Source organism: Perca fluviatilis, chromosome 6 (assembly GCF_010015445.1).
Source record: "Perca fluviatilis chromosome 6, GENO_Pfluv_1.0, whole genome shotgun sequence".
NCBI classification, from domain to species: Eukaryota; Metazoa; Chordata; class Actinopteri; order Perciformes; family Percidae; genus Perca; species Perca fluviatilis.
In genome coordinates, this window is record NC_053117.1 from 37038113 (window position 1) to 37063493 (window position 25381).

At 42.2% G+C, this 25381-nt stretch overlaps 1 protein-coding gene across 1 annotated transcript; it reads left to right on the top strand.

Annotated features, from left to right (window-relative positions):
- Positions 1 to 36: 36 nt before the first annotated feature.
- On the top strand, positions 37 to 24403 carry ttc37 (tetratricopeptide repeat domain 37). The gene is made up of 41 exons (XM_039802191.1): positions 37 to 151; positions 479 to 579; positions 722 to 865; positions 1003 to 1094; positions 1281 to 1356; positions 1456 to 1605; positions 1818 to 1916; positions 2448 to 2556; positions 2709 to 2849; positions 4775 to 4873; positions 5088 to 5212; positions 6193 to 6279; positions 7478 to 7581; positions 7739 to 7865; positions 8487 to 8666; positions 8848 to 8972; positions 9084 to 9334; positions 10529 to 10631; positions 11235 to 11417; positions 11602 to 11749; positions 11830 to 11908; positions 12142 to 12203; positions 12294 to 12350; positions 12461 to 12529; positions 14449 to 14523; positions 14777 to 14918; positions 15043 to 15136; positions 15299 to 15376; positions 15479 to 15603; positions 15895 to 16018; positions 16134 to 16358; positions 16856 to 16928; positions 17082 to 17135; positions 17451 to 17562; positions 20834 to 20962; positions 21043 to 21167; positions 21741 to 21905; positions 22355 to 22507; positions 22890 to 23020; positions 23748 to 23871; positions 24025 to 24403. Exons 2-41 carry the CDS (start codon positions 490 to 492, stop codon positions 24103 to 24105), a joined length of 4710 nt encoding a protein of 1569 aa, XP_039658125.1. The 5' UTR covers positions 37 to 151; positions 479 to 489; the 3' UTR covers positions 24106 to 24403.
- The last annotated feature ends 978 nt before the right edge of the window (positions 24404 to 25381 follow it).

The window sequence follows — 25381 nt, forward strand, 5'->3', positions numbered from 1 at the left end:
ACATCTGCACACACACCATAGACTGTATGGAACACATTCAAGTGGACCAAACTGAAAATAGTTTTATTTTGAAAATCCAGAGGAGGTGTGGGAACTCTTTCATTTCCGTGTCACCCGACAGGAGCAGAAGTTGTCAAAGTAAACAGCAACGGTAGGTACCCCAAAATTTGTTTCATATATAATACTTGCGTGGCTAACTGCTCAATTAAATGAATAAATAACCTGTTATGTATCAATGAAGGTTTGAAAACAGTTCTCATTCTAAAGTTAGATAGTTTAGCTAGATGCTCTGAGAAGCTCACAGCTAGCTAACGTTAATGCTACATTGTGTTTTTGTTTTTGTTTTTTAGCTAGCCAACGCTGCTAACACGTTAATATAAACTTTAGCTGCCTCACTCCGTTTACATCACCGCAACATGGTAGGCTAACTGTTATTTGGGACTCGTGTGATGTGACAATGTTTCTTTTTTTCACTCAGATAATTACAAGATGTCTAATAAAGAAGTGAAAGCAGCACTAAAGAGTGCCAGAGAGGCCATCAAAAACAAAGAGTTCAAAGAGGCTCTAAAACACTGCAAGGTAAAGTATGTCAGATTCATACTGACGTTACAGATAAATTAGTCTTGACTGTTAAAATGCATTCTGGGTACTAAATGAGTCAATGTATCTCTCGAACAACGGTGTTGTCTAGCTGACTTTGCTCTCTTCACTGTGGTTTTAGGCTGTTTTGAAACTTGAGAAGAACAATTATAATGCATGGGTATTCATCGGCTTGGCAGCCAGTGAACTCGAGCAACCAGATCAGTCCCAGACAGCTTATAAAAAAGCTGTGGAGCTGGAGCCTGAGCAGCTTCTGGCATGGCAGGTAAGGTGGGGAAATGTAGTTGTCTTATACCAACTACACTTTGCATGTCTTACACTGAGAGCAATTCATTTTACTGTCGTAAAGTAAGTATCACTGTTGTGTGACAATGCAGTAATTATATTATTATTTTTTTTTAGGGCTTGGCAAATCTTTATGAAAAGACTGATCAGTGGGATTTTAAGGTTGAGCTACCAAATATCTACCAGAAGCTTGTTGAGCTGTATGCAAGGTAATATACTGTATGGAAGAACCCTTTTTATGGATGTTTCTTAAAACTGCAAAGGAAGTTGTGATAATTTAGCTAATATTTGCTTGTTCTCTACTCCTGATTTATTTGCAAGATGCTGCAGTTGTGACTAGTTTAACATATTTGATGTACGATGCTATTCATTCTCATTATGTTCTCCATTAACAGCTCCGACAAAAATAAATGTTATGAGATGATCAGTAAGCTGTCAGAAATCTATCAGTCTGAAAAAGAATATTTAAAGGTATGAAATTAAAGGCACACACGTTCAATGGAAGAAAAACACACTGACGCCTTTTTGTTCTTTTCACACATTTGGATGTATTTGTATGTTTGCACATAGTTGGCAAAGGTTTGGCTGCAGCTCATTCAGGTGAAGGAGGAAGAGGCTGTGGATAAGAAAGAGCTACTGCAGCTATGGCAACAGATGACGCAACTCCTTTCAGAATGCATTAGTGAGGAAGAGCAGGACAACAATGAAACTCAACAGCATGTAAGATATTTCCCCAAATGCGGACTTAAACTCAGCAACATGAAGTGTTTCCTTTTGTGTATAAACACCTCGCCACACATACGAGTCCATCACCTCTAATCACCTAGCCCTAAAGGGATAGATCATATATTTTTCTTAATGCCGATTTTTAGTGCACATATCTCTATGCCATCTGCCCTTTGGTAACTATTTTGTTTGTTTGTGGCTATCAGTTAATCACAGCATTTGAAAAGGCCATGGTTCTCATGGATCCTGTACCAGGAGAGGAACACAAGAAGCTCTCAGCTGACTATGTCAAATGCCTTTCTAAAGTAAGTGCACCTTTTCGGATGTCTATGTCGCCACAGCAGTGCAGGAGTACAATGGAATAATCTGCCCACAAATCTGAAACTTGTTTAAAGTCGCTTTTAAAGATATGGTTACAACTTACCATGAAGCATTCTCAATTTCAGTTCTAAATGTCTTAACCTTTTATGACCAAGAAAAGGAAAAAAAAACATGGTGACATAGCCACCAGCTTTATATTTGGATTGTATTGTCTGCACTTGTTGTCTTGTGCTGTTTTATCTTGTGGCGTGATATGTGTTTTACTAGAGGACCACAATGGAAATGAGCCTTCGGACTTTATTGTTTTCATCCTCTGTGATTTTTAATGTTGGCCTACTGTGCAGTGTTATATGTGGTTATTTAAAAAAAATTAAAATATAATAGAAATTAAAACCACAGAAATTCAGGGACAATTAGAAAGTGTTCATGTTTATCAAAAATGAGCCCCCTTATACTTGGCCTTGTGCAGTTATGTTGTTAATCAGCTGCTCATCCTGAGTCTTTTCTTACTGTAGCTGCCACAAGAGGAAGCCAAAATGAAACAGGCATGTGAGTCCATGCTGTCCCTCTACCCCAACCAAAGTTATCCTCTTGAAGTCCTTTGCTCTTACTACCTCCAAACAGGTAACATACTGTTGTCTTGATCATTCCATCTAAAATGATTGATTCACAGATTTCGTATTATATTCTGCTGAAGTCATATTTAAGCATTGAGGGGAATCATTGGCTTTTGCTCTCAGTCTCACTCTTAATGCATGCTGTGTTTTTATTTGAAGGTGTTCAGAATGAGGATGCAGTTGGCTGTTTCTCCCGGCTCCTGGATCTGGCCCCTAACAGCGGATTAGGTCACTTGGGTCTGGGCACCAAAGCACTGCAAGAAGGAAGGTTTAAAGATGCCACTAAGGACCTTGCACAAGGCAAGTTTGTGCATCAACAAACAATCAATTCTGTTCTTGATGTAAAAGGCAACTGAACATTGGGCCTCATTCACCAATATCTTCCTAAGTTTTCTCTTAAACATGTTCTTAAGAAGGTTCCTAAGAAAAGTCTACGTCGGATTCATGACGTGTTCTTAAACAGCAGAATTGTTCGCATCTGTGTTCTTAGGATTGATGAATCCCACGTCTTCGTAACTGAAAACGCGTTCCAGTTGTTCCTAATTAGCATAAGAAAACGCCCCGCAAATTCCCATATAAGGACATGACACTTCCTGTGCACCTCCTGGGAGACAGGTTTTCGGAAATTGTCGGAGCCGCGGTGGAGGAAGTATTGAATCTCAGTACTTAAATAAAAGTACAAATAACCAGAGACATATTTACTTTAGTAAAAGTAGAAGGTGTCCACTACCACAAACAAGGCCTGGCTTTTAAAAAAAGTTCCTATCCTAACCTGCATAAAACGGAAATGTGTTGTTTGAATCGGAATGCGGTTGGTTTTATTCATGGATGTATTTTATTTTCTTTAACCATGCAAGTAAGCAAATAAAGTGTGTGAAGCAGCGCAAATGGGGAGATGTGAAGAGGTCCAGCCAAATAAATAACATATGAGCGCGTCTTACGCAGCCTGGCGGAGGAGTAAACGACGTTGTGGTGAGAAATAGATATAGCAACTTTGATTTAAAAACGGGAATAATAAAAACAAACGTTTTCATTTTCACTTTTACCGGAGGCTGTATTACCGAGGGTCAGCGGCGCTGCGCCCGGGCTCTGCAGCACCGGAGCCGGCTTGGATCAGCGGTGCCCCATATATACAGTATCTACGGCAACCAAACTTTACTGGAGAGACAAACGTGTGACGGTCAGGAAGACGTTTTGGCAGGGGGGAAACTGATCACAAAATGTAACGGAACATTGTAGAAATGTAGTGGAGTAGAAAGTATAGATAAGTGCTGCAAAATGTAACAAAGTAAAAGTCAAAAGTAGGCTATGCATTATTGAGTCTACTTAAGTAAAGTACAGATACGTGAAAAATGTACTTAAGTACAGTTAGGACGAATTTGTACTTTGTTACATTCTACCACTGCATTTTGGCCATATAAATAGATCAATCACCAAATAACGCAGGATTTAATCAGTTTAATTGCTGATGTAAGTTGCAGTGTTAGTGTTTTTTTTGTATACTATGATATTTTTTTCAACAAATGATCAGAAATACATTACAGTACAATACTATCATTGTAAACGACTGTAGAATTAAATAAAATGCAGTAAGCAATCATTTGGAGCAAATTGTCATCACTCAAATGTGCGTAAGAGTGCTTTTCAGTGTTTGTAGATTTTGTTCTTAGCTAAGAACAAATCCAAGTTAAGAAAACATTAGTGAATGCCAGAATCTTCGTAAAAAGTTCGTAAGAAGGGTTTAAGAACACATTTCTTCGTAAGAACGGTTGGTGAATGAGGCCCATTGATACTAAGACATAGACTAAGCCTTCGCTTGCTTACCTTCCTCACGTCTTAGTCCGTCCCACCGCGAAAGTATGGGCGAGACGTGAGGGAACGATACGAGGAGAGAGGAAACGAGGAAATGTGTTTTTAAGAGGGACGAGACGTCTTTTGCTCTCAAGTGTCCGGCGAATTTGGCAGCCGTATGGGCAGAGTTAGCAACGGCTTTCAGCTGCTCTCGTGTATCCTCGCTCATAGCTCCTCAGAGATCCCTCCTCGATTCTTTGGTCCTCGCTCCTCTGAGCAGGAATAAGAGCTTTGAGGAGGACCAGTACAACCTCCATTTTGAGCGAGGAGACATCAAATAGGAGACTTGGGATTTAGCCATGCACTTCATTAAATCTGTGTAATCTAGAATTGTTCTGCTAACTACATATGATTTGTCTCTTCTGTTTTATTAGGGTTAAAGAAAATGAGCTCCAGCACAGGATGGTGCAGTCTGGCTGAAGCTCAATTTAAAATGCAGAGATACTCAGACAGTGCTATGTCATGCTCCCAAGGTATGTTTAGTCTGCTGTACATCACCATGATATCCAGATGTAATCACTGATCTAGCTAGTCCAAAAGAATATGTCCAATCAGACTTGATCAAGAGCTCATTAAAAAAAACAGTTGTGTATGAAATGAGGATGTTTACCTCCATGTTCAAAGGGCAGTAATCCTCAGTCCCTGAAGCGGATAATGAACTTCAGTGTGTGTGTGTGCTTCTGTCAGGTCTGACAGTGTGTGTTTCCGGAGACAAGGAGCTGAGGGTCAAACTGCTGAGGCTGAAGCTAGAGGCTTTAGTCAGGAGTGGAGGAGAAGCGGCTGCAGACCAGGCTTTGGAGACATTCTCACAGGTGATGTGATTAGAGATCTTCCAATACCATGGGTTCCTTTCCGATAATGTTTCTGAATCCCGAACTTAGCCTATGGCCCATAGCGAGTACTGATCCGATACTAGTGCTTTAAAAAAGGAAATGCATACATACAGAGAATGAATGCCATATGACTTTTTTTAATTACCTAGTTCGACAGTCAATCATAATGAAAAAAGATCATAAAAAAACTACTTTGGTCAAATCCTACACACCCCCAGCTCGCCCGCTCCGCTCTGTATCAGCCAACCTTCTTGCTGCCCCCTCACAGCGAGGGACAACTAATCACTCAACCAAATCCAGACTGTTTGCTGTCCTGGTTCCTAAATGGTGGAATGAGCTCCCCATTGACGTCAGGATGGCTGAAAGCCTACACATCTTCCACCGCAGGCTAAAAACACATCTCTTCTGACTCCACCTTGGTTAATTTAAAAAAAGAAAAATCTTACAGTTGCACTTTCATGTGGCTCTTTTTAGTTTGGCGTATTTAAAGCTAATGTACTTGCACTTACTTCTTGTTGTCTGGAGTTTGTACCTTCAAGGTTGAAAGCACTTAATTGGAAGTCGCTTTGGATAAAAGCGTCAGCTAGATGACATGTAATGTAATGTAATAATACTCTAAAGTAGATTTTCTTTCAGTGCTAAATTATGTAGCATCATATTGGTGCATATATTTGCATATTCGCTGATACCAATTCTAGCTTTTTAGACATTTTTGGAGCCATTTTCAGCTTTGTGATTGACTATTACTGTGTTTATTCAGCATATTGTATGTATTGTATGTTTGAATTTTCTTTCTTAGATAATTGGGTATTAAGTCATTCAGCACTTAAATATGTTTTATTTATTCTGGGTTTATTATAAAGATATGTTGCTGTTGTAACCTTGGACGTACAAGTGTAGCGCTGCGTCATGTCAAAGCAAACATTGTGTCTATGTTTGATGTTGTTTTTTTTTTTTAGATCCCGGATGCTGAAAAAGACCCAGTTCTAGTAGCCCTGAGAGGACGTGCATACCTTAACGAGGGACAAGTTGATGAAGCACTTAAGGTTGAAAACCTTTTACCTACTGATCTCTGTCTGTGAAGATGTCAGATCTCATTTACTATACTACAGAAAACACAGTATTGTAGTAAATTATTTAATGTGTAAATTGGTTATTTATTTATGGTTGACGTGGTTGGGACAGACAGACATACATACTTACTTACTTACATACATACATACATACATACATACACTATGTATGTACGTACATACGTGTGTATGCAAGTATCATAGTGTTTATAGCGGATGTTAGTTTGCAACACCCGTCCCCAGAAGGCTTGATGATGTTCTTTGCCTCCAACGGCACCTTCCAGGCAGCTAACCTTAACCCTAAACATAACCATTGCCGCGCCGTTGGGGGCAAAAAACACCAAAAACCCTCTAGAAGGGCTTTTATGAAACTTAGAGATAAGAACAGCAAGAAAAAAAACTGAAGACAGCAAGATATATAAAAACACATTGAAAACCTAATGATGCACACTAGAGTCCGGATCGGGCCGAATTTTTCTGTCCGAACCCGGCCCGAACCCAACAGGCATTAAGAAATTTGTGTCCGAGCCCGACACAGTTAAAATCTCATTTTTTTTTCTCATACTAATGACACATGTAGGCTACGTTTGTTTGTGTGGAAAGCCCGCTTTTGTTAAGCAACTGTAGGAAGGCATTCGGAAATGTCTACACATGAGCGCATCAGCGCACACGGGGCAACAAGCGCACGTTAATCAGCTGTTAAAATGTTCAATGTGTTAACCTTTCCTGATCGCTTCGTTTCCGACTGTGATCAGAAAACCAGCGGAGACTCGTTACCTCGAAGGCCGACGTTCTAACATGAATATCCACCAATTCTGCTCCGGTTGCATCTACAACACGTCTGCTTCCTCTTTCTCTATCTCTCTTCTGCCCACTTACCACACACACACACACACACACGCATTCTAAATATCTGTCCGAACCCGGCCCGGCCCGTCGGGACCCGTCGGTTTCGGGTTGGGTATCCATGCCTTAATGCACACACATTGATAACACAATTTAAAAACTAGACAAGAGTACAGGTTTGATGTTCATTTGGCCAATTTACAGAATCTCCTAACAGCTTGAGATAAATTGTTGTCCTCTCTTAATATGGGGAAACGAAGAAAAGGACCTCTTGTATGATAGTCAAGATAAATTGATGTAAATGAAACTGTTGTGTCTTCCGTAGGTATCATCAGAGCTGGTGGCCTCTCACCCGAACCTGGCCCAGGCCTTGGTACTGAGAGGACTGGCACAGTTGGCTCAGGGGCAGCAACCGCTGGCAGAGGAGAGGTAAAAACTGTGTGTTTCATTTTGTGTGCATGTGAAATTTTAACCTGTGGCACTTCATTCTCTTAAGCCTAGTTAAAATCAGACAATCCATTTGTGTGGTGTTAAAAATCTTAGCTCTCCTGGGTGAACTTTTCTCTCTCCCTCTTCTGTTGTTTAGTTTTCTAAAGGCGGCTAGCCAGAGCCCAGACTGTGGAGAGTATTATTTCTTGCTGGGAAAACTCTACTGGGACATGGGAGAAGAGACCCGTAAGGACCGGAGCAAAGCCCATACACATTTGCTCAAAGTTAGTACAATTATTGTTGAAATTCTGTAATTATTTTGCAGGTGATCATTATATGTTCATTTAAAGGTCCCATGGCATGAAAATTTCACTTTGAGGTTTTTTAACATTAATATGCGTTCCCCCAGCCTGCCTATGGTCCCCCAGTGGCTAGAAATGGCGATAGGTGTAAACCGAGCCCTGGGTATCCTGCTCTACCTTTGAGAAAATAAAAGCTCAGATGGGCCGATCTGGAATCTTCTCCTTATGAGGTCATAAGGAGCAAGCTTACCTCCCCTTTCTCTGCTTTGCCCGCCCAGAGAATTTGGCCCACCCATGAGAGAGATATCATGGCTTTCAAACAAGCAAAGTGGCAGTTGGTCAAGGCAACACCCCCAGCTCATTGTGGGACTGGCTCTAGTGGCTGTAATTCTGCACCAAGGCTGAATTTCAGGACAGAGACTTCAGATACAGTATTAGGGGACCACTAAGGTCTATATAAAAGCATCCAAAGAGCACCATGTCATGGGACCTTTAAAGAACTAGTGCAATCTCTAAATATATTGATGGTCCAGTCTTTAAAAGATTAGCGTCAAAGGAGCTGAATGGAATCTTAGATTGAAAAGTTTCATGTGTCCATTTCAGGCTGCAAAGTTTGACCCACACCTTGGTTGTGTGTTCCGCTACCTCGGACATTATTACCGGGAGGTGGCAAATGATCGTGGCCGGGCACGAGGCTGCTATAAAAAGGCCTTTGAGATGGACGACGATGATGCGGAGTCTGGAGCTGCCTCCGTGGATCTCAGTATGGAGCAGGACGACATGGTAAGTGGATTTGTTGGCGGACAGACACACTCCAAAAAGCCGAAACGTTTAGAACTGTCATGCGTGGTGTTGGCACTTTGTTATGGTGTTTCCTTACAGGTGCCTCTATTTTGTCTTGACCCTCCCCATGCTGCTCTCTGTATCCTCCATTTTTATTTTTATTCTTTCCTAAATGCCATAGGACACTGCCTTAGCGATACTCCAGTCAGTGATTGAGAAAGCCACTCCCGGGTCAGCGAAATGGGCCTGGATGAGACGAGGGCTGTACTACCTGAAGGTTGGGGAGCATCAACAAGCTATAGCTGAGTAAGATCAAGATGTCACATTTCAGACAGTAATATTTACTACATTAGGTCTTTATCATACCCTACATTATCATAGGTGTATACACATTGACCATTTAATTCATCTTTATAGTCTGCAGGCAGCTCTGAGAGCAGACCCCGAGGACTGGGTGTGTTGGGAGTGTTTAGGCGAGGCCTACTTGAACCGCCGGAGCTTCACAGCAGCTCTGAAGGCCTTTGGTAAGGCCCATCAGCTTCACCCCTCCTCCATCTACAGTGTCTACCAGGCTGCTGCTATTAAACAGACCCTGGGCAAGTTCAAAGAGGCAGTTGCAGAGTACTTGCAGATCACAGCACAGCAGGACTATGTTCCTGCTCTTAAAGGTAGGTGTTTGTATCCCAAGGCCTTCACTTTATTGTTACGCTTTTTAATGTATACCTGTGAATCATACATCTAGGGCTGGGTTTAAAAAAAAAAAAAAAATCGATTTTGATTTGAATGATCCAATATCGATTCATTCGTATCATATGAAATTAGAATACCGAATATAAATAACCCTCCAAAGAGAGGCTACATTTTGGCGAGGGGAAAACTGGCATGGCTATTCTGAAAAGGGGTCCCTTGACCTCTCACCTCAACATATCTGAATGGTAAGGCAAGGCAAGGCAGCTTTATTTGTATAGCACATTTCAGCAACAGGGCAATTCAAAGTGCTTTACATAAAAATGATTAAAATACAAGAATAAAAGTTACAGTGCAGTATAAGAAATTAAACATTAAAGAGCAGTTAAAAACAGTTAAAAATAAGAGATTTTATGGTGCTAGTATGGGACAATGTATAAGCCGTTGCTCTATACACGTAATCCACCCGCAATCCTTGCCAACGGGCCGGTCCCACCGTTCTTACTTTTTAATTTCTCTTTATATGCTTATATAGATTTACATACAGTTTCAACAATGCAACTTCAATATAAGAAATTAACAATTATTTAAAGCAAGGCAACATCAAAAAGAAAGGTCTTCAGCCTTGATTTAAAAGAACAGAGTTACGGCAGACCTGCAGTTTTCTGGGAGTTTGTTCCAGATACGTGGAGCATAAAAACTGAACGCTGCTTCCCCCTGTTTAGTTCTGACTCTGGGGACAGCAAGCAGACCTATCCCAGAAGACCTGAGAGGTCTGGGTGGTTCATAGTGTAGTAGCAGATCAGAAATGTATTTTGGACCTAAACCGTTGAGTGATTTATAAATCAGCAAGTAGAGTAGAGTTGCACTCTGTTTTGTGTTCATGCTAAATAAAAAGTACATGAATGTATCTGTTTTGGTGTCAGTTTTTAATGTAAACACTGATATTGCAGCAGGTTAGAGGGAACCCTTGTACAATTGTAGAATCTCTTTCATATCCAAGCTAAATTGGTTTTGCAACTGAAATAACCCAAATTGACATTTAATTGCAAATGTTATTGAATCGGGACCTCGTGAATCGAATTGATTCGGGAAATCAGTGGCGATACCCAGCCCGACATACTGTGTATCTTTACCTGGGCATTTAATCAGATTGGTATGATCGGTTTCTTCAGGTCTTGGGGAGTGCCAGCTGTCTCTGGCAAAAGGTTTGATGGAAGACTGCCGAGATGGGGGAGCCATTGACCTCATTCAGCAAGCCATACAGAACCTCTTCCGGTAACGACTAGACATTAGTTAAATATGTAAATCTTCAAATGAAACTGCGATTCATTAATTGGTCGTTTAACGTTTCTGTGCTATTCAGTATGGATGTTTTTTTGGCCTCTTTATTTAAATGACAAGGCATTTTGCAACTGGCAATTTAATGTACATTGATATAAAGGTGCTGTAGGTAGGATTGTGAAGATCCAGGACTTAGCCAAAAAATTTGAACATCGACAACTTCTCAGTCCGTCCCCCCTTTCTGCTAAAGCCCAAAACGGTCTCCTAAGCCCCTCCCCCCACAAGGGAGAATGAATGCGTGTGCATGAGCAGTGACTGACACGAAGTTAGGACCCACCCCCACCCCCCATTTGTTCTGATTGGTGCATCTGAACAGGGAGCGGTGGATTTTTGCAAATCGCACTACAGGGTAGTTCTACTGGAACATAGGGTCAGTTTCAGCAAATATGACAGAAAGTTAGTTTTATAAGTCTTACCTACTGCACCTTTTTAATGCATTTTGGAATTTGCAATTCAATATGCAAGGCAGCAATGCAATCCCCAATTCAGTTTAAATTATTTTGACTACAATTCACTATACTACTATTATTACTCCAGAGCTGTGGTGCTGCGTCCAGACCTGTCCTGTTTGTGGAAGCTGTTGGGAGACGCTTGCACCGCGGTCAGCTCCGTGTCGTCAAACAGAGCCCAGGTTCTAGTGCCCGCCCTGCTGGCTGGTTTAGACACCAACACCCAGAGCCACACACTGAACCAGGCCCAGACACTCAAAGTTGGTGAGAGGTAAGACCACAGACAAAAGGCATAGAGGTTTTCCAAGCTGCCCAAACCATTGCTACTCTACTCTGTCAAATCATACATTTATAATGTTTTCTTTTTTTTTGTTGCCATTAGGTATCCTGTCTGCCTCTGTTGGCCTAGCATAGATTCTGAACACTGAACATTAAGCGCATGTTTTTGTCTGCAGGTGTTATGTCCGTGCTTTGAAGCTGATGTCTGAGGTTCCCAGCCTTTGGTATGACCTAGGACTCAACTATTACCGCCAGTCCAGCGTACCCAGACCTGATGAAGGAGACCCAAACTCCCAATCTCTGCTCCTAGAGAAGGCCCAGCAGGTAATTCACATAATCCTGCAGCTTTGTATTGTTCCCTCTCAAAGGGGGTCTTTTTAAGAGTTTTTATGTTCTCTTTTCAGTGTTTAAAAAAGGCTATTATGATGGACAGTGGGACCCATAGCTACTGGAATGCCCTGGGAGTGATTTCTATGAGCAAAGGTAATAACATGCTACGTCATTCTTGGGAATAATAGTGGTCTACCCCATCTTATGGACATATTGATATTGGATGCATTAGAAACAAAAGAAAGGAAAACCTTCAGTATGAAATAAATAGGCAGACAGAAAATGCTAATTATTTATGTAGATACAACTTTTTATCTCTGATGAATACAAGTAGTTTTTATTGTTTTTTGTCACTCTTGTCACTTTCTTTCTTTTTGTTACATTAGGTCTTGAGAACTTCGCTCTGGCGCAACATTGCTTCATCAAGTCCATACAAGTTGAGCCAAATGTATGTACTGCATGTTTGTTCAGGTGATGAACACTATTCTCAGAAACTATTCTGATATTCTTCTGTAACTTTTCTAATATTTCGTTACAGAATGTTGTTGCCTGGACCAACCTTGGTACCCTTTATTTGAAAAAGGACAATATAGAGGTGTGTGTGATCAATTTTCTTATATATACGTGTATATATATATATATTTTTTTTCTGTCATAGTTGGTATTTGACATTTTCTTTGTTAAAGTCTGGTCTTATTTTCTTAGCTTGCACACGAGGCCTTCAAGATTGCCCAGTCGCTGGAGCCGCTTTATGTCAACTGCTGGATCGGACAGGTACAAAGACATCGTAAGGGTTACTGCCCGACGAGGTGTCCATTGTAAGGCATTAATGGACGACGGCAAGGCGGGAACCGTCCGCTGACGTCCATTAATACCTGACAATGGACACCTTGAAGGGCATTAACCCGCTTCTACCATGGTCACTTGCCAAATAACATATTTTTAAAACATAAGTTTATATTTTAAATAGTTTTACAATTGAAATCTAAAGTTTTTACAGACAGTAACTCTGTTTCCCTGGTTACGCCTGACAGTTTGACTAATACCTGGAACAATCATTCCCATCCTATAAGGTTCTTATGCAACGCAAACGTCGTTCACTCCACCAGGAAATAGGAAGGACCTTAGATAGGACTTGCCTCCCTTAGCAACGGGAGATATTTATAGTCCGCTCAGCTACAAGCCAGAAAGCTAACGCTATGCTAGCAAGATCCAAAGGCAATCACATTGTGTACAGTTGGCAATCAGTAAAAATAACCTGACAGTATGTTGAACAACAAGACAAGCTAGCTATCCAGTCACGTCATTATCCCCAAAACAATACGACTTCTACGAACAATTTTATCCGCGACGTGTAACGTTACTGTCGGCCGCAGCCTGAACAGCAAACGGGATGTGAGATAACGGTATTCGCTGTCAGTTCAGAGGGGCAGTATAACTTACTTCTTACAGCGTGTGTGTTAGCGCCATCCTGTGGTGTTCAGAGGACGAGGCACTGAAGCAGCACACAGTGTTAAAAATAACAGATTCACATTTCCTTTTGTTTCAATGTTGCACATTCATTTAGAACAGTAAGTTAGTAGTCAGTTTCACCCGAACTCCTTTAGTAGATGTCCTACATCACTTTTTTATGGACACCCTGCAGCCAATCAGAATTGAGTATTCACCCAGACCATGGTATAAAAGATAATGTCTAACGGTCACTTTAATTGACGGTGTTGAGGAAATGGACACCTGGTAATAATTGTGTCCAATAGTTAAGGCTTCTTTATTGCATAAACATATGTTTCCTGTACTGTATATGCGCACATGTGAGACACAACATCAGGCAAAATCGAAGGGTAAAACTAACGGGGAAAAGGATAATTAGGTGTACTTGGGATGGTACAAGTGATTGGTAATGGTAAGGAATATGAAAGACATGTAAGCTGGATGAGAGGCCTCATGATGTGTTTATGTTCACAGATGTGAAATGAGTACAGAAAAGAAGCCATTTCTTGTATTTATTTAGCAATCAGTTATATATAAATCTAATATAGCAATGCAATGGTTTAAATTCCGGTGGTAGGTAAGAAATATGATGTTCTCAAATTGACTGTAATTTGATTCTGTTGGTTAGTACATAGTGGAAATATAGAGTAAAAGGTTTGATTGGAGTGAGATCAGTGTGGTAGTATTCATAGAGCTGGTTTCACAAAGCGTCCGGCTGTCCTCCGGCAGTGGGAGCTGCAGGGGCCTGCAACGAAAAGTTGTGACAGATTCAACTTTTCGAGAAATGCAACCTGACATCACGCTGCGATGGCCAATCATGTAACCACCAGTCGGACCTGTCAGTCCATTTTAAGGGCGGTGTGAGAGTTCCTGCAACGAGCTCCAGCACAAAGCACTGTGGCTCGCCTCTTTTCTCTCTTTCTCCGTGAAATGAAGCTGCCTTCAAGTGCGGTCGGAAATGTCGAGATCATAAAAACAATCTGATGGAAAAACTAATTGTGAAATATGAAGTCTACTTGTGCTACATTGGGAGGTTAAATACCACAGCAGGACGTCACACAAGTGGCGTTTAAGTGACACTCCCACTGCCGCACAACCCTGCGGAAAATCGCCGGAGCCACCAGATGCTATGTGAATGGATTTCTGTCCTTGCCCTATTTATCTGTCTAAATGATAGTTTTGTCCATTTGTCCCCCTACCAGGCGCTGATAGCAGAGAGAGTGGGAAGCTATGACACCATGGATCTTTTCAGGCACACCACTGAACTCAGCACACATGTGCGTGACCTCCCAAAAAACCCTGGGGGTTTGCTTTTGTAGTACCCACTCATTAGCTTGCTAATAGTTTAATATTTGCCTCAACTTTCTCTGTCACTAAGCTACATTTTCAGCTAAGCCTTTTGCTGCTACTCGCAAGTAATTAGGAATGATACCACAATGAAACAATGTGTATTCCTTTCCTTTTTTTTCTGCTTTTTCACTCTCGTCGTCCACATCTCTCTAATGCTCTTTCACAACCTTTCCCCGGCAGATGGAGGGAGTGAAAGGTTATGCCTTCTGGGTATGCTCCACCCTGCTTGATAAGAGCAACAGAGACTCGGAACTATATCGCTACAACATAGTCCAGATGAACGCCATCTCTGCTGCTCAGGTGGCACTCAGCAAGTACACAGGTACTATCAGCATCTCTTTGTGTGTTGATGTGCATGCAAGATTTACAAATCCCTTTGTTGTATTTGGGCCATGTGTTAGAGACGGATGTTGTGTGATATGACGTTTCCTTTGCCTCCCTCCCAGAGAGGATCCAGTCTGACCCTGATGCCTTCATTATGCTTGGCTACATGAACGAGCATCTGCAGCTGAAGAGGCAGGCCTTACAGGCTTACAAAAGGTGTTTGTCTGAATAAAACGGAGCTCTAAAGTAGGGCTGCACAATTATTTGCAATTTTTATCTAAATCCCAATACGGACTAGTGCAATATCTCACACACTTTAGTACATATTTGTACTGTATAGTACAAATCACCTTCTAAATCTTAACTCTCTTTCCTCAGAGCTGTTGAACTGCTTCAGTCCATGTCCTCGACAGAACAACTGGCTTTTGCTCTGTGCAGCTATGGCCGTGCTTTGTGGTAAAAACCAGCCGTCTCCTTACCAGGTCCTGTAACAATCTTTGATAATACTTAAAATACCTCAAACTCCATTCTTTGTATGTCCCAATGTGTCTTTTACAGCACCTCAGGCCAGTCGGAGGAGGCGGTGCGTGTTTATAATTCCACTCCACTGCAGGAGCTCAGTGATCTGGCTGGGCTGGCTCTGGCCTACTGCAGGGCCGGACTCATCCCAGAGAGCATCAGCGGTGAGGACTGGGAGACACACTGAACTCTTATTTTATTACCAGATATTATCAGAGATTGTATTTGTGTGTGCTTGCCACACTGACTCTCTGTGATAAGCAAAGGCAACTAGACTTACTAGAATTTCTTGAAGAAGCCTTTTGGATGAGAGGCGAAACGTCTTCAAGAACTTCTAGCAAGCCCAGTTGCCTTTTAGTTTTCAGAGAGAACTACCATGACCTGGATGACTGAGAACCTTCTCAGACGTCTTGCCAGAGTGACTGTGACTAAACTTTATTTTGTGTGTACTGTAGCCTATGAACGTGCCTTGGCTGTGGCTTCCATTGAGAAGGAAAAGGCTTACATCTTGACCGCCGTGGCGCTGCTTCAGCACCGGCAGGGTAACCTAGACTCAGCCAAGACTCTGCTGTTTAAATGGTGAGTCCACTGTGTTGTCTGGACCAGACCAGTGGTTTTGTAATAATAATAATAATTATACTAATACTTACTTCCAAGCTAAAAGTATTTATTTCTCTGCTTTCTGCTGCCGCAGCTCGATGTTAAAGGAGCCGATCGCAGAGTCCCTGCTGTGTTTATGTGCCCTGGGATTGGTCCACAGTGATGCCACACTAGCTGCTGCTGCCCTGACGGAGCTTTTGAAACAGGGTTCAGCCTCAGGGAAAGTTACCGAGCAGCGGTGTCTGCTCACCTGCGCCTTGCTCGCCCTGCAGGGCAACTACAGCGCGGTGCAAAGAGAGGCTTCCAGAGCTGTACACAGGTAACTGCTTGTTTAAGTTGTTTAGAGTAGCCTACTGATGTGATGTGACCTACAATTACTTAATTTGACTTTTAAAAAGACCAATTATACATCAGTGTCATCTAACTGTATTTTTGACACTGAATGGCAGATTTACTGAGCCTTTTGCATCCTGGTTGTGGAGGATTGCACAAAAGATGGGAGATAGTATGAGACGTGTGTTTGATTGCATGTGTCACTGGATTTACTATGGTTAGTTTTGGGTCAGTTTTAGAGAGAAATGTCTCCACTTTTATAAAGCATATGCAGATTTATCTGCTTACAGTGTATCCTATCAAAATCTAAAAGACAGCTGACACAGGGTGAACTTAACTACAAATAAGTATGCAGTATCTTTGTTCAGGGCAAGGTCAAATTAGTTGATGAGACTGTCATCACATAATGTGTCATACTCATACTAATTTTTAGCATATTTATATGGGAAAAGCCTATACATGAGTGAAATTCTTTTTTTATAGCAATCCTGGAAACCCATCTCTGTGGGCCCTGTTGTCCAGGCTGATCCCACAATACTACCCCAGAAAGGCAAATGTAAGGCTGCACACACACACAAACATTACACACATCCCAAGCACATACCCAGGAAATCTATTACAGTCGCTCACATTGAACTGAGCAGCCTCATCCACTGCTGGACAGGTAGAGAGGAAGGGTTCATGGTTTGGTCTGCTGTGTATATTACAGGGCGGCGCGATGGCTGGTCATGTTGCCTGTCTCTCCAGTATGACCCAAGGAAAGGTAAAAGAGTGACTATATTTTTATGTTGAAATGGCTTCTGGCTGTCTTTCTCAGCTCTCTCTCTCTCTCTCTCTCTCTCTCTCTCTCTCTCTCTCTCTCTCTCTCTCTCTCGTATTTACACTTTATTTATCCTCACTGCCATTACAAATTAAACTCAACGCTAAATTATGTTATTTTGAACTATATTGTGTGTAATCTTTTCCACACTGTAGATATGCCAGTATCCAAAATATGTTTTTAGGGTACAATACTGGCCTTGGTGTATGCCACAGTGTTTGCACATGAAACCGAGCTGATATAACGTGTGTCCTGCAGAGGGCGCTGCTGTACAGTGGAGTGAACCAGCTGGCTAGTGGGAGACACTCTGAAGAGAACAGTCACAGAAATGCCCTGAAGACTATGCAGAGAGCTGTGCTGCTCTGTCCTGGTACGTACGCGCACACACACACACACACACACACACACACACACACACACACACACACACACACAGTAAAGAAGTGAGGAAAAAGTCAGTATTAGGAAATACATTTGTGTAAATTCTCTTATTTAGATGAATTCTAGTGAAATAATTAGAGATGCACCGATAGACCGGCCAGTGACCGGAATTGGCCTGTTTTCACGTGCTCGGCCATGACCGGCAGGTCAGTCTGACATATGCCGATTTCATGCCGGTCAGTGCTACAATTAACTGACAACGTAAGTTATACGAGTTACAGTTCTCAAGGAGGCACGCACACACGGACACCACAGCACACAGTCTCTTTTTCCTTTCTCTCAACTTTTCCACCGTGTGTCGTGCTATTTTCACACATGTAGGGAACCTCGTGAATTAACCTGCAACATGTCAGCTGTTTGGACATTCTTCAGCGGGTGTGCAGAAGATAACAAGTTTGCAATATGCAACACCTGCAAGGAGAAAGTAGGGCGTGAAGGGACGACACCAAAAACCCAAATCACATCTTTTTAGTTGGATATTGGATGTGAAAAGAAGGAAATGGTTCTAACATTGCACTTTAAATGTGTGTGAATTTCCCACACCAGGAGTCATTTATATAGTTCTATTTTATAGTGATCCATTATCTGTTCAAAAAATTTTCTATGTTCTGTGCAAAATCTTCTATTAAAGAAAAGATGGAAAATAAATATTTGCGTGTGCTGTAAAGTGGTTTGAAAATATGAACTCAAAATCGGCTAAAATTGGTATCGGCTGGCCTAACGTTCAAAGAAAATCGGAAATTGTAATCGGCCTAGAAAGTTGTAATCGTTGCATCTCTAGAAATAATGTGTGGTACACCACTGTGAGAACCTTCTTCTAGATAATTGGGTCTCTCATATATCTGGTAAATTCAAGGTTTTGCAGCTTTGTGACAGAGAAAAGCTGTTTTTACAGTGCCTTGCGAAAGTATTCGGCCCCCTTGAACGTTTCGACCTTTTGCCACATTTCAGGCCTCAAACATAAAGATATAAAACTGTAATTTTTTGTGAAGAATCAACAACAAGTGGGTCCCAATTATGAAGTGGAACGAAATTCATTGGCTATTTCAAACTTTTTTAACAAATAAAAAACTGAAAAAGTGGGCGTGCAAAATTATTCAGCCCCTTTACTTTCAGTGCAGCAAACTCTCTCCAGAAGTTCAGTGAGGATCTCTGAATGATCCAATGTTGACCTAAATGACTAATGATGATAAATAGAATCCAGCTGTGTGTAATCAAGTCTCCGTAATAAATGCACCTGCTCTGTGATAGTCTCAGAGGTCCGTTTAAAGCGCAGAGAGCATCATGAAGAACAAGGAACACACCAGGCAGGTCCGAGATACTGTTGTGGAGAAGTTTAAAGCCGGTTGGATACAAAAGATTTCCCAAGCTTTAAACATCCCAAGGAGCACTGTGCAAGCGTTAATATTGAAATGGAAGGAGTATCAGACCACTACAAATCTACGAAGACCCGGCCGTCCCTCTAAACTTTCAGCTCATACAATGAGAAGACTGATCAGAGATGCAGCCAAGAGGCCCATGATCACTCTGGATGAACTGCAGAGATCTACAGCTGAGGTGGGAGACTCTGTCCATAGGACAACAATCAGTCGTAAACTGCACAAATCTGGCCTTTATGGAAGAGTGGCAAGAAGAAAGCCATTTCTTAAAGATATCCATAAAAAGTGTTGTTTAAAGTTTGCCAAAAGCCACCTGGGAGACACACCAAACATGTGGAAGAAGGTGCTGTGGTCAGATGAAACCAAAATCGAACTTTTTGGCAACAATGCAAAACGTTATGTTTGGCGTAAAAGCAACACAGCTCATCACCCTGAACACACCATCCCCACTGTCAAACATGGTGGTGGCAGCATCATGGTTTGGGCCTGCTTTTCTTCAGCAGGGACAGGGAAGGTGGTTAAAATTGATGGGAAGATGGATGGAGCCAAATCCAGGACCATTCTGGAAGAAAACCTGATGGAGTCTGCAAAAGACCTGAGACTGGGATGGAGATTTGTCTTCCAACAAGACAATGATCCAAAACATAAAGCAAAATCTACAATGGAATGGTTCACAAATAAACATATCCAGGTGTTAGAATGGCCAAGTCAAAGTCCAGACCTGAATCCAATCGAGAATCTGTGGAAAGAACTGAAAACTGCTGTTCACAAACGCTCTCCATCCAACCTCACTGAGCTCGAGCTGTTTTGCAAGGAGGAATGGGCAAAAATGTCAGTCTCTCGATGTGCAAAACTGATAGAGACATCCCCAAACGACTTACAGCTGTAATCGCAGGCAAAAGGTGGCGCCTACAAGTATTAACTTAAGGGGGCTGAATAATTTTGCACGCCCAATATTTCAGTTTTTTATTTGTTTAAAAGGTTTGAAATATCCAATAAATTTCGTTCCACTTCATGATTGTGTCCCACTTTTTGTTGATTCTTCACAAAAAATTACAGTTTTATATCTTGATGTTTGAGGCCTGAAATGTGGCAAAAGGTCGAAAAGTTCAAGGGGGCCGAATACTTTCGCAAGGCACTGTATGTTTATCCTTATTCGATAAATGTAAAGCTACCTTTAGCCCCCGACACACCAACCCGACGGCTGACCGTCAGCAGCAGTAGGACTGATCAGTCGGCTCCCCGATGTCCAAAAAGTGCCTCGGAACGCACCGAAGTGGCGCCGTTTTCAGTGTACATTCTGCGCGTGCACGAGATGAACTACAAAACTTTTTAACGCGTCACGTGGGTCTGGCTTCTCCAGCCCATAGTAAAGGCGGCTTGTTCAAAATACGATCTCGTATTTTACGAAAATACGTCACTGAAACGTGTTTCTGAAAACATTTTAAGAGAGAAACAGGCCATGCGGTTGCTGTCTCTGTCTTCATTTCAGATCGACAAAGGTCAGTTTAAAAGATGCTCGTCAGATTTTGAGATGCGTCCGTCGCTCATCCCGCTCGTTATTTCCGGGTTAGCGCTCCCCCAATCAGATTGGTGGAGTGAGTCCGACTGCCCACCCTCCGACCCGGCAAGTCAGGTCGGCCGAAATGAAGGCCGACGGCTCCTCCGACGGACGACTGCACGGACCACACCGAACAGACTCGAGTCACCGACCTCGCCAGACTGACAGACGGCCGATTATCGGGCTGGTGTGTCAGAGCCATTACACTCCTACTGTGGAACGTCCGAGTGATCTCCACTCTTCTCTCTTCTTACTTTCAGATGATCCAGCAACCTGGGCGGGATTGATGGCTGCCTGTCACACAGAAAACACTTCCTGTTATCTTTCAGCTTCCGCTCCTTGCAGACGAGGACTGGAGCAAACCCTCATGTCAGTGGTTTCCGAGAAAGGTGTGTGCGCGTGTGCATTTTATGGTGTTTAGTATCGTATGTGTGTTTGAGTGTGTAACGGACACCTTTCTGTATTACAGTGCATAATGTGGAAGAGATAGAGCGCCCTCTAGCCCAGACTCTAGAAGGCTGGGTACTACAGCAGGCAGTCACTGGTCTCACGCTGGGGGGACAGCTGGAGCAGGCAGAAGCTCTCTGCACACAGGTGGGATATAAACACACACTTTCACGCACAAACTCAATATTGTTATCTGATTTACTTCATTGTTGAAATAGTTAGACTTGTTTCAGACAGAAATGAACATAGATGGAGTAGTCTATATCCTTGACGTTCCACTTGTGTTGGCATTCTAACCTCCGGTGGATTTGTGAGGACTATGGTTAACTGCTCCTCAGATCTCTGCAGAGTAAATCCAGACAGATAGCTAGACTATCTGTCCAATCTGAGTTTTCTGTTGCACGACTAAAACAACTTTTGAACATACACGTTCCACCAAAACAAGTTCCTTCCCGAGGCTATTTTGCAGCGGCACCGCGGCTTTTCTCCGGTGCTTAGCCCCGCCCAAGACGATTGTGATTGGTTTAAAGAAATGCCAATAAACCAGAGCATGTTTTCCTCCCATCCCCGAATGCTATGTGTGGAGTAGCCAGACCCTCCTCCAGTGCGCTTTGGAGGAGGGTCTGGCAAAGCGAGACTGTAGATGGAGTAATAAAAGTTATGTATGGGGCCTCATCGTTCCACTGCTGTGCTTGTCATGCTCTGCCTGCTTTATCCCAGGTGCTGAATGTTTCTCCCGAACACCCGGCAGTGATGCTGTCACTGAGACAGGTGCAGTGTCAGCGCCTCCTTTTGGCCGGTGGTGGTACTGCCCTCCCAGACTCCGTACTGGAGCAACTAAACAACACAGTGATGATGAACCCCACCAACCTTGGGGCGTGGCATGTAAGTGAACACTCATTTCAATACCATACCAGTTTTTGTATTCTGAGTTCATTGTTGCTGCAAGAAATAAAGTAGAGATTTGGCTTCATTCTTGTTATTATAACATTGCATTGAGAAGTCATTGTGTCATATTATTTCTTTAACTCTAAGCAAGAGGCAGAGGATTGTTTTTCAGTGAGAAAGCGACTTTGAGTCCATGAAAAGCGCTATATAAATTCAATTTATTATTATTATTATTAATATCATAAATATTTACCTCTATTTTTCTTTTTCCTTCCTTCCTTCCTTTGGTCTCTTCTTCTAATCTTTATCTTACATTGCCTCTAAAAATCTCCTCTATGCCCCTCTTCCTTCACCTCTCATTTTTCCTCTCCCACTCATCCCTCTTTAAATCTCACGTTCTCACCTCTACTCCGATTCATCCCTTCCAATCACTCTCCTTCTCTCAGTGGCTGGCGGAGGTGTATCGTAGCCAGGGCCTGCTGGTCCAGGCAGTCCTGGCTTACAGGCAGAGTCTGCAGCTAGCCTCACAGCTCGGCCTGCACAGCAGCCAGGTAGCCACCCTGCTGCGGCTAGCCCTGCTAGCCCTCGAACCCTGTCTGGTGAGTTCCTGCGTAGGATGTAACATGACTGTAGATCCAAAATTTGTAGGGTGATAAAGTACAGCTATCTGATATCTTTTTTTTCCTGCAATATTGTGACCATTAAAAAAAACTGCAACGGCATTGCAAAATAGAGGCTATAATTCCAGCAAATTATCGGATCAGCAGCCAAAGCCATGTGGAAAAACAAACAAGACAAGAAGCTGCCTTTGTGATTTATCTGGGGTTTTTAAGTTCTCTGCTCACAGGACGGCTAATTCCAGTTGCAGTAGGCAGCACATTGTTAGCAACAATACAAATTTAGTAGATTAATAATAATTGATTTTGTGTATGCTTCTCATTGCTAGTTTTATTCTTAACCTTGTGTGATCTGACCTCTCAGGCGGGGGTCCCAAGAAAGGACTGGACGGACATGATACTAGAAGCCACCACTGAAGTCTTGAAGCTGGGTTCGTCCCCTATGGCCCTCCTCTTCCAGGCCCTGCTCCAGTATGTGACCAAGATGGCTGCTAGGTCAGTGCTTCTCACTGTGTTCTGTTTCCACTGCAGCAGTTAGTATGCACACGTGCACGTTGCAGGTGCGTGGGTCATTATCCCATCCTTAAGTGAAATATATAATCTAAAAAGATGAAATGAATCTTAAGATGCCTGAACATTCGGGTTTATGCGTCCATCTGTCTTCTCAAGATGTTGGTACTTTTGAAACTGCGGAGCAATTTACAAAGCAAAGTTTACCTGCCCTGAGATAATGGCCTTCTGTCACTACCTCACAGGCCCGCCAGGACGCATAATTAGAAAGCTACCTTCATCAGACAGCTGAGGAGAAGGAATAAGCTGAGCATGAACTGGCTTAATTCCTTGAGAGATGCTGCAGGAACTCCCCTGTGCCGATCACATAATCACAATATCAAAAGGCCCTTTCATAGCAGACATAAGTTTTATTTGATCATTCACTATTCAAAACAAGGACAACGCTTAGAGTTCAGACAGGGTTTCAATTCAGAGGAAGTACATGTGTGCCCTAGCTAATTTCTGCTGGACAACAAATCAGATCGGCCTAGCCGGGCTCGGTTGGGTATCCATCCTCTAATACTCATAACATGTTTTCTGCTCATTTCACCATTCACAAATTCCACTCCTAAATGTAGGCCTGAGTGTATGAGAAATCCAGACAATGAAATTGTAATTTTGGTTGAGCTCATGTTATGTATTTGCCCATTTCCGCGTGTCTCTTTTGCAGGGAAACGAGGCGTTTGTTGGAGAGACTGGTGTACTCTCAAGACTTCCCAGTGACAGTGGTGCAGGTTGCCAGCTGGTACCTCCTCAGACACTTGCATGCCAAAAACGACCAGGAGCTAATGAATGTGAGCACACAGCTGCTACATACCTACACTGGCACAGATTGAATCATTCTTTGCGGAAATATATTAGTTTGAAATGCCTATACAACGTACATTTCGGTTGTTTACTTTCACCACAACTTTGATAGTGAACATAATTTCTCTTTTTTTTTGCAGGTCCTTTTGCAACATGCCAAAATGAATGGAGACCAAAGACTGCTGGAGTTTCATTCACTGCTTGCCTCTTCTTCAACCTGAATTTTGCAAGTCTACAAATGCATCACTATGAAATCATGCAGCTTAGTGTTTTTTATTTTTTATTTTACCGTCAGCTTTTCTGCGTCTCTTCACTAAATAAGAAAATATCAAACTTGACATTATGGGTCTGATATATTTACTGGCTTAACATGATTATTTGGTTGTACATTATACAGTGTTCATGAAATCAAATCAATTCAGCAAATCAAAATCACGAGCGTTTTCAAAATGGACTTCACATGAAGTAACAAATGTCCACATTCAGGCTGAAATAAAGGAGTCTTGCATAATACAAAAAGATTGTCTCATCTTGATTTGCATCATAACACGTGCGGATCTGTCGATATAACGAGAATAGAGTATAAGATAGGTCATTATAGTGAACTTGCAGAACGCCTCATTTCCATTAACAATTCATACAAAAGGACTTTGCAGATATCATAAAAGTTATCACCAAGACATGTGCAGCAGTAACTATTTTAACATGTTGCACCAACTACATTTGTATATTTGTAGAAAGGGAAAAAGTAACACAGGACAGAAAAGTAGAAACTTTGAGTCCTGTTTCAAAAGTATGATTACACCCAGAGCTGTAACTGAAAGTGGAGTGTCTGTCTGTGTAATACTAACATCATCTGTCTGTCTGTCAAACATCCTCATGTACTTGATACTGTATCAACAGAGAATCTGACGGGTTAACGTATTTTGGGCACATAACATAAATCACGGCTAAGTTACTAACATCTGTGACCCTAATCCATATCGGTTACAATAGGATGCCATTTTTCATTTTTGTAGCTAATAGAGTTAACGTTAACCCATCAAGTTACGTAGGCTATAAGCTAATGGTAATTAAAGTAGCAGGGAAAAAAAAGGCTCAGTAACTATATGTTAAAGCTGTAGTGCGTAGTTTCTGTCGCACCCATGAGGAATTCTAAGTAATGACAACAACACTGTCGGCACGTCCACATGATACAAGCCTGTGTGATCGCGCATGCGCCCCCATTCCTCCTCCACGCAGTTGCTAGTAGCCAAGGAGGACACGGAGAATTAAAAAGACATGATGGAGTCTTCAGAAGAGGTAATTATCTAAACTCGAGTTTCTGCGCGGGAAAGTCACCGGACGCCACAATCTTCTGAACATAGTCATACTGACAAACACAGAGAGTTGTGTGGAGCTGATAGTCTTAATTAGCTTTGTAGCATTTGGCAACGGCTTGAATGTAACCGATGCAGAAAGTTACGCGCTAAAGCTGTAATACCATAAGATAACCAT

Excerpts from the sequence above, each read along its gene's own strand:
- ttc37 (XM_039802191.1), top strand. The coding sequence starts at position 490 with ATGTCTAATAAAGAAGTGAAAGCAGCACTAAAGAGTGCCAGAGAGGCC. Across the intron at positions 1,917-2,447 it reads ATGTCAAATGCCTTTCTAAA|CTGCCACAAGAGGAAGCCAA; the intron begins GTAAGTGCACCT and ends TTCTTACTGTAG. Across the intron at positions 5,213-6,192 it reads CTTTGGAGACATTCTCACAG|ATCCCGGATGCTGAAAAAGA; the intron begins GTGATGTGATTA and ends TTTTTTTTTTAG.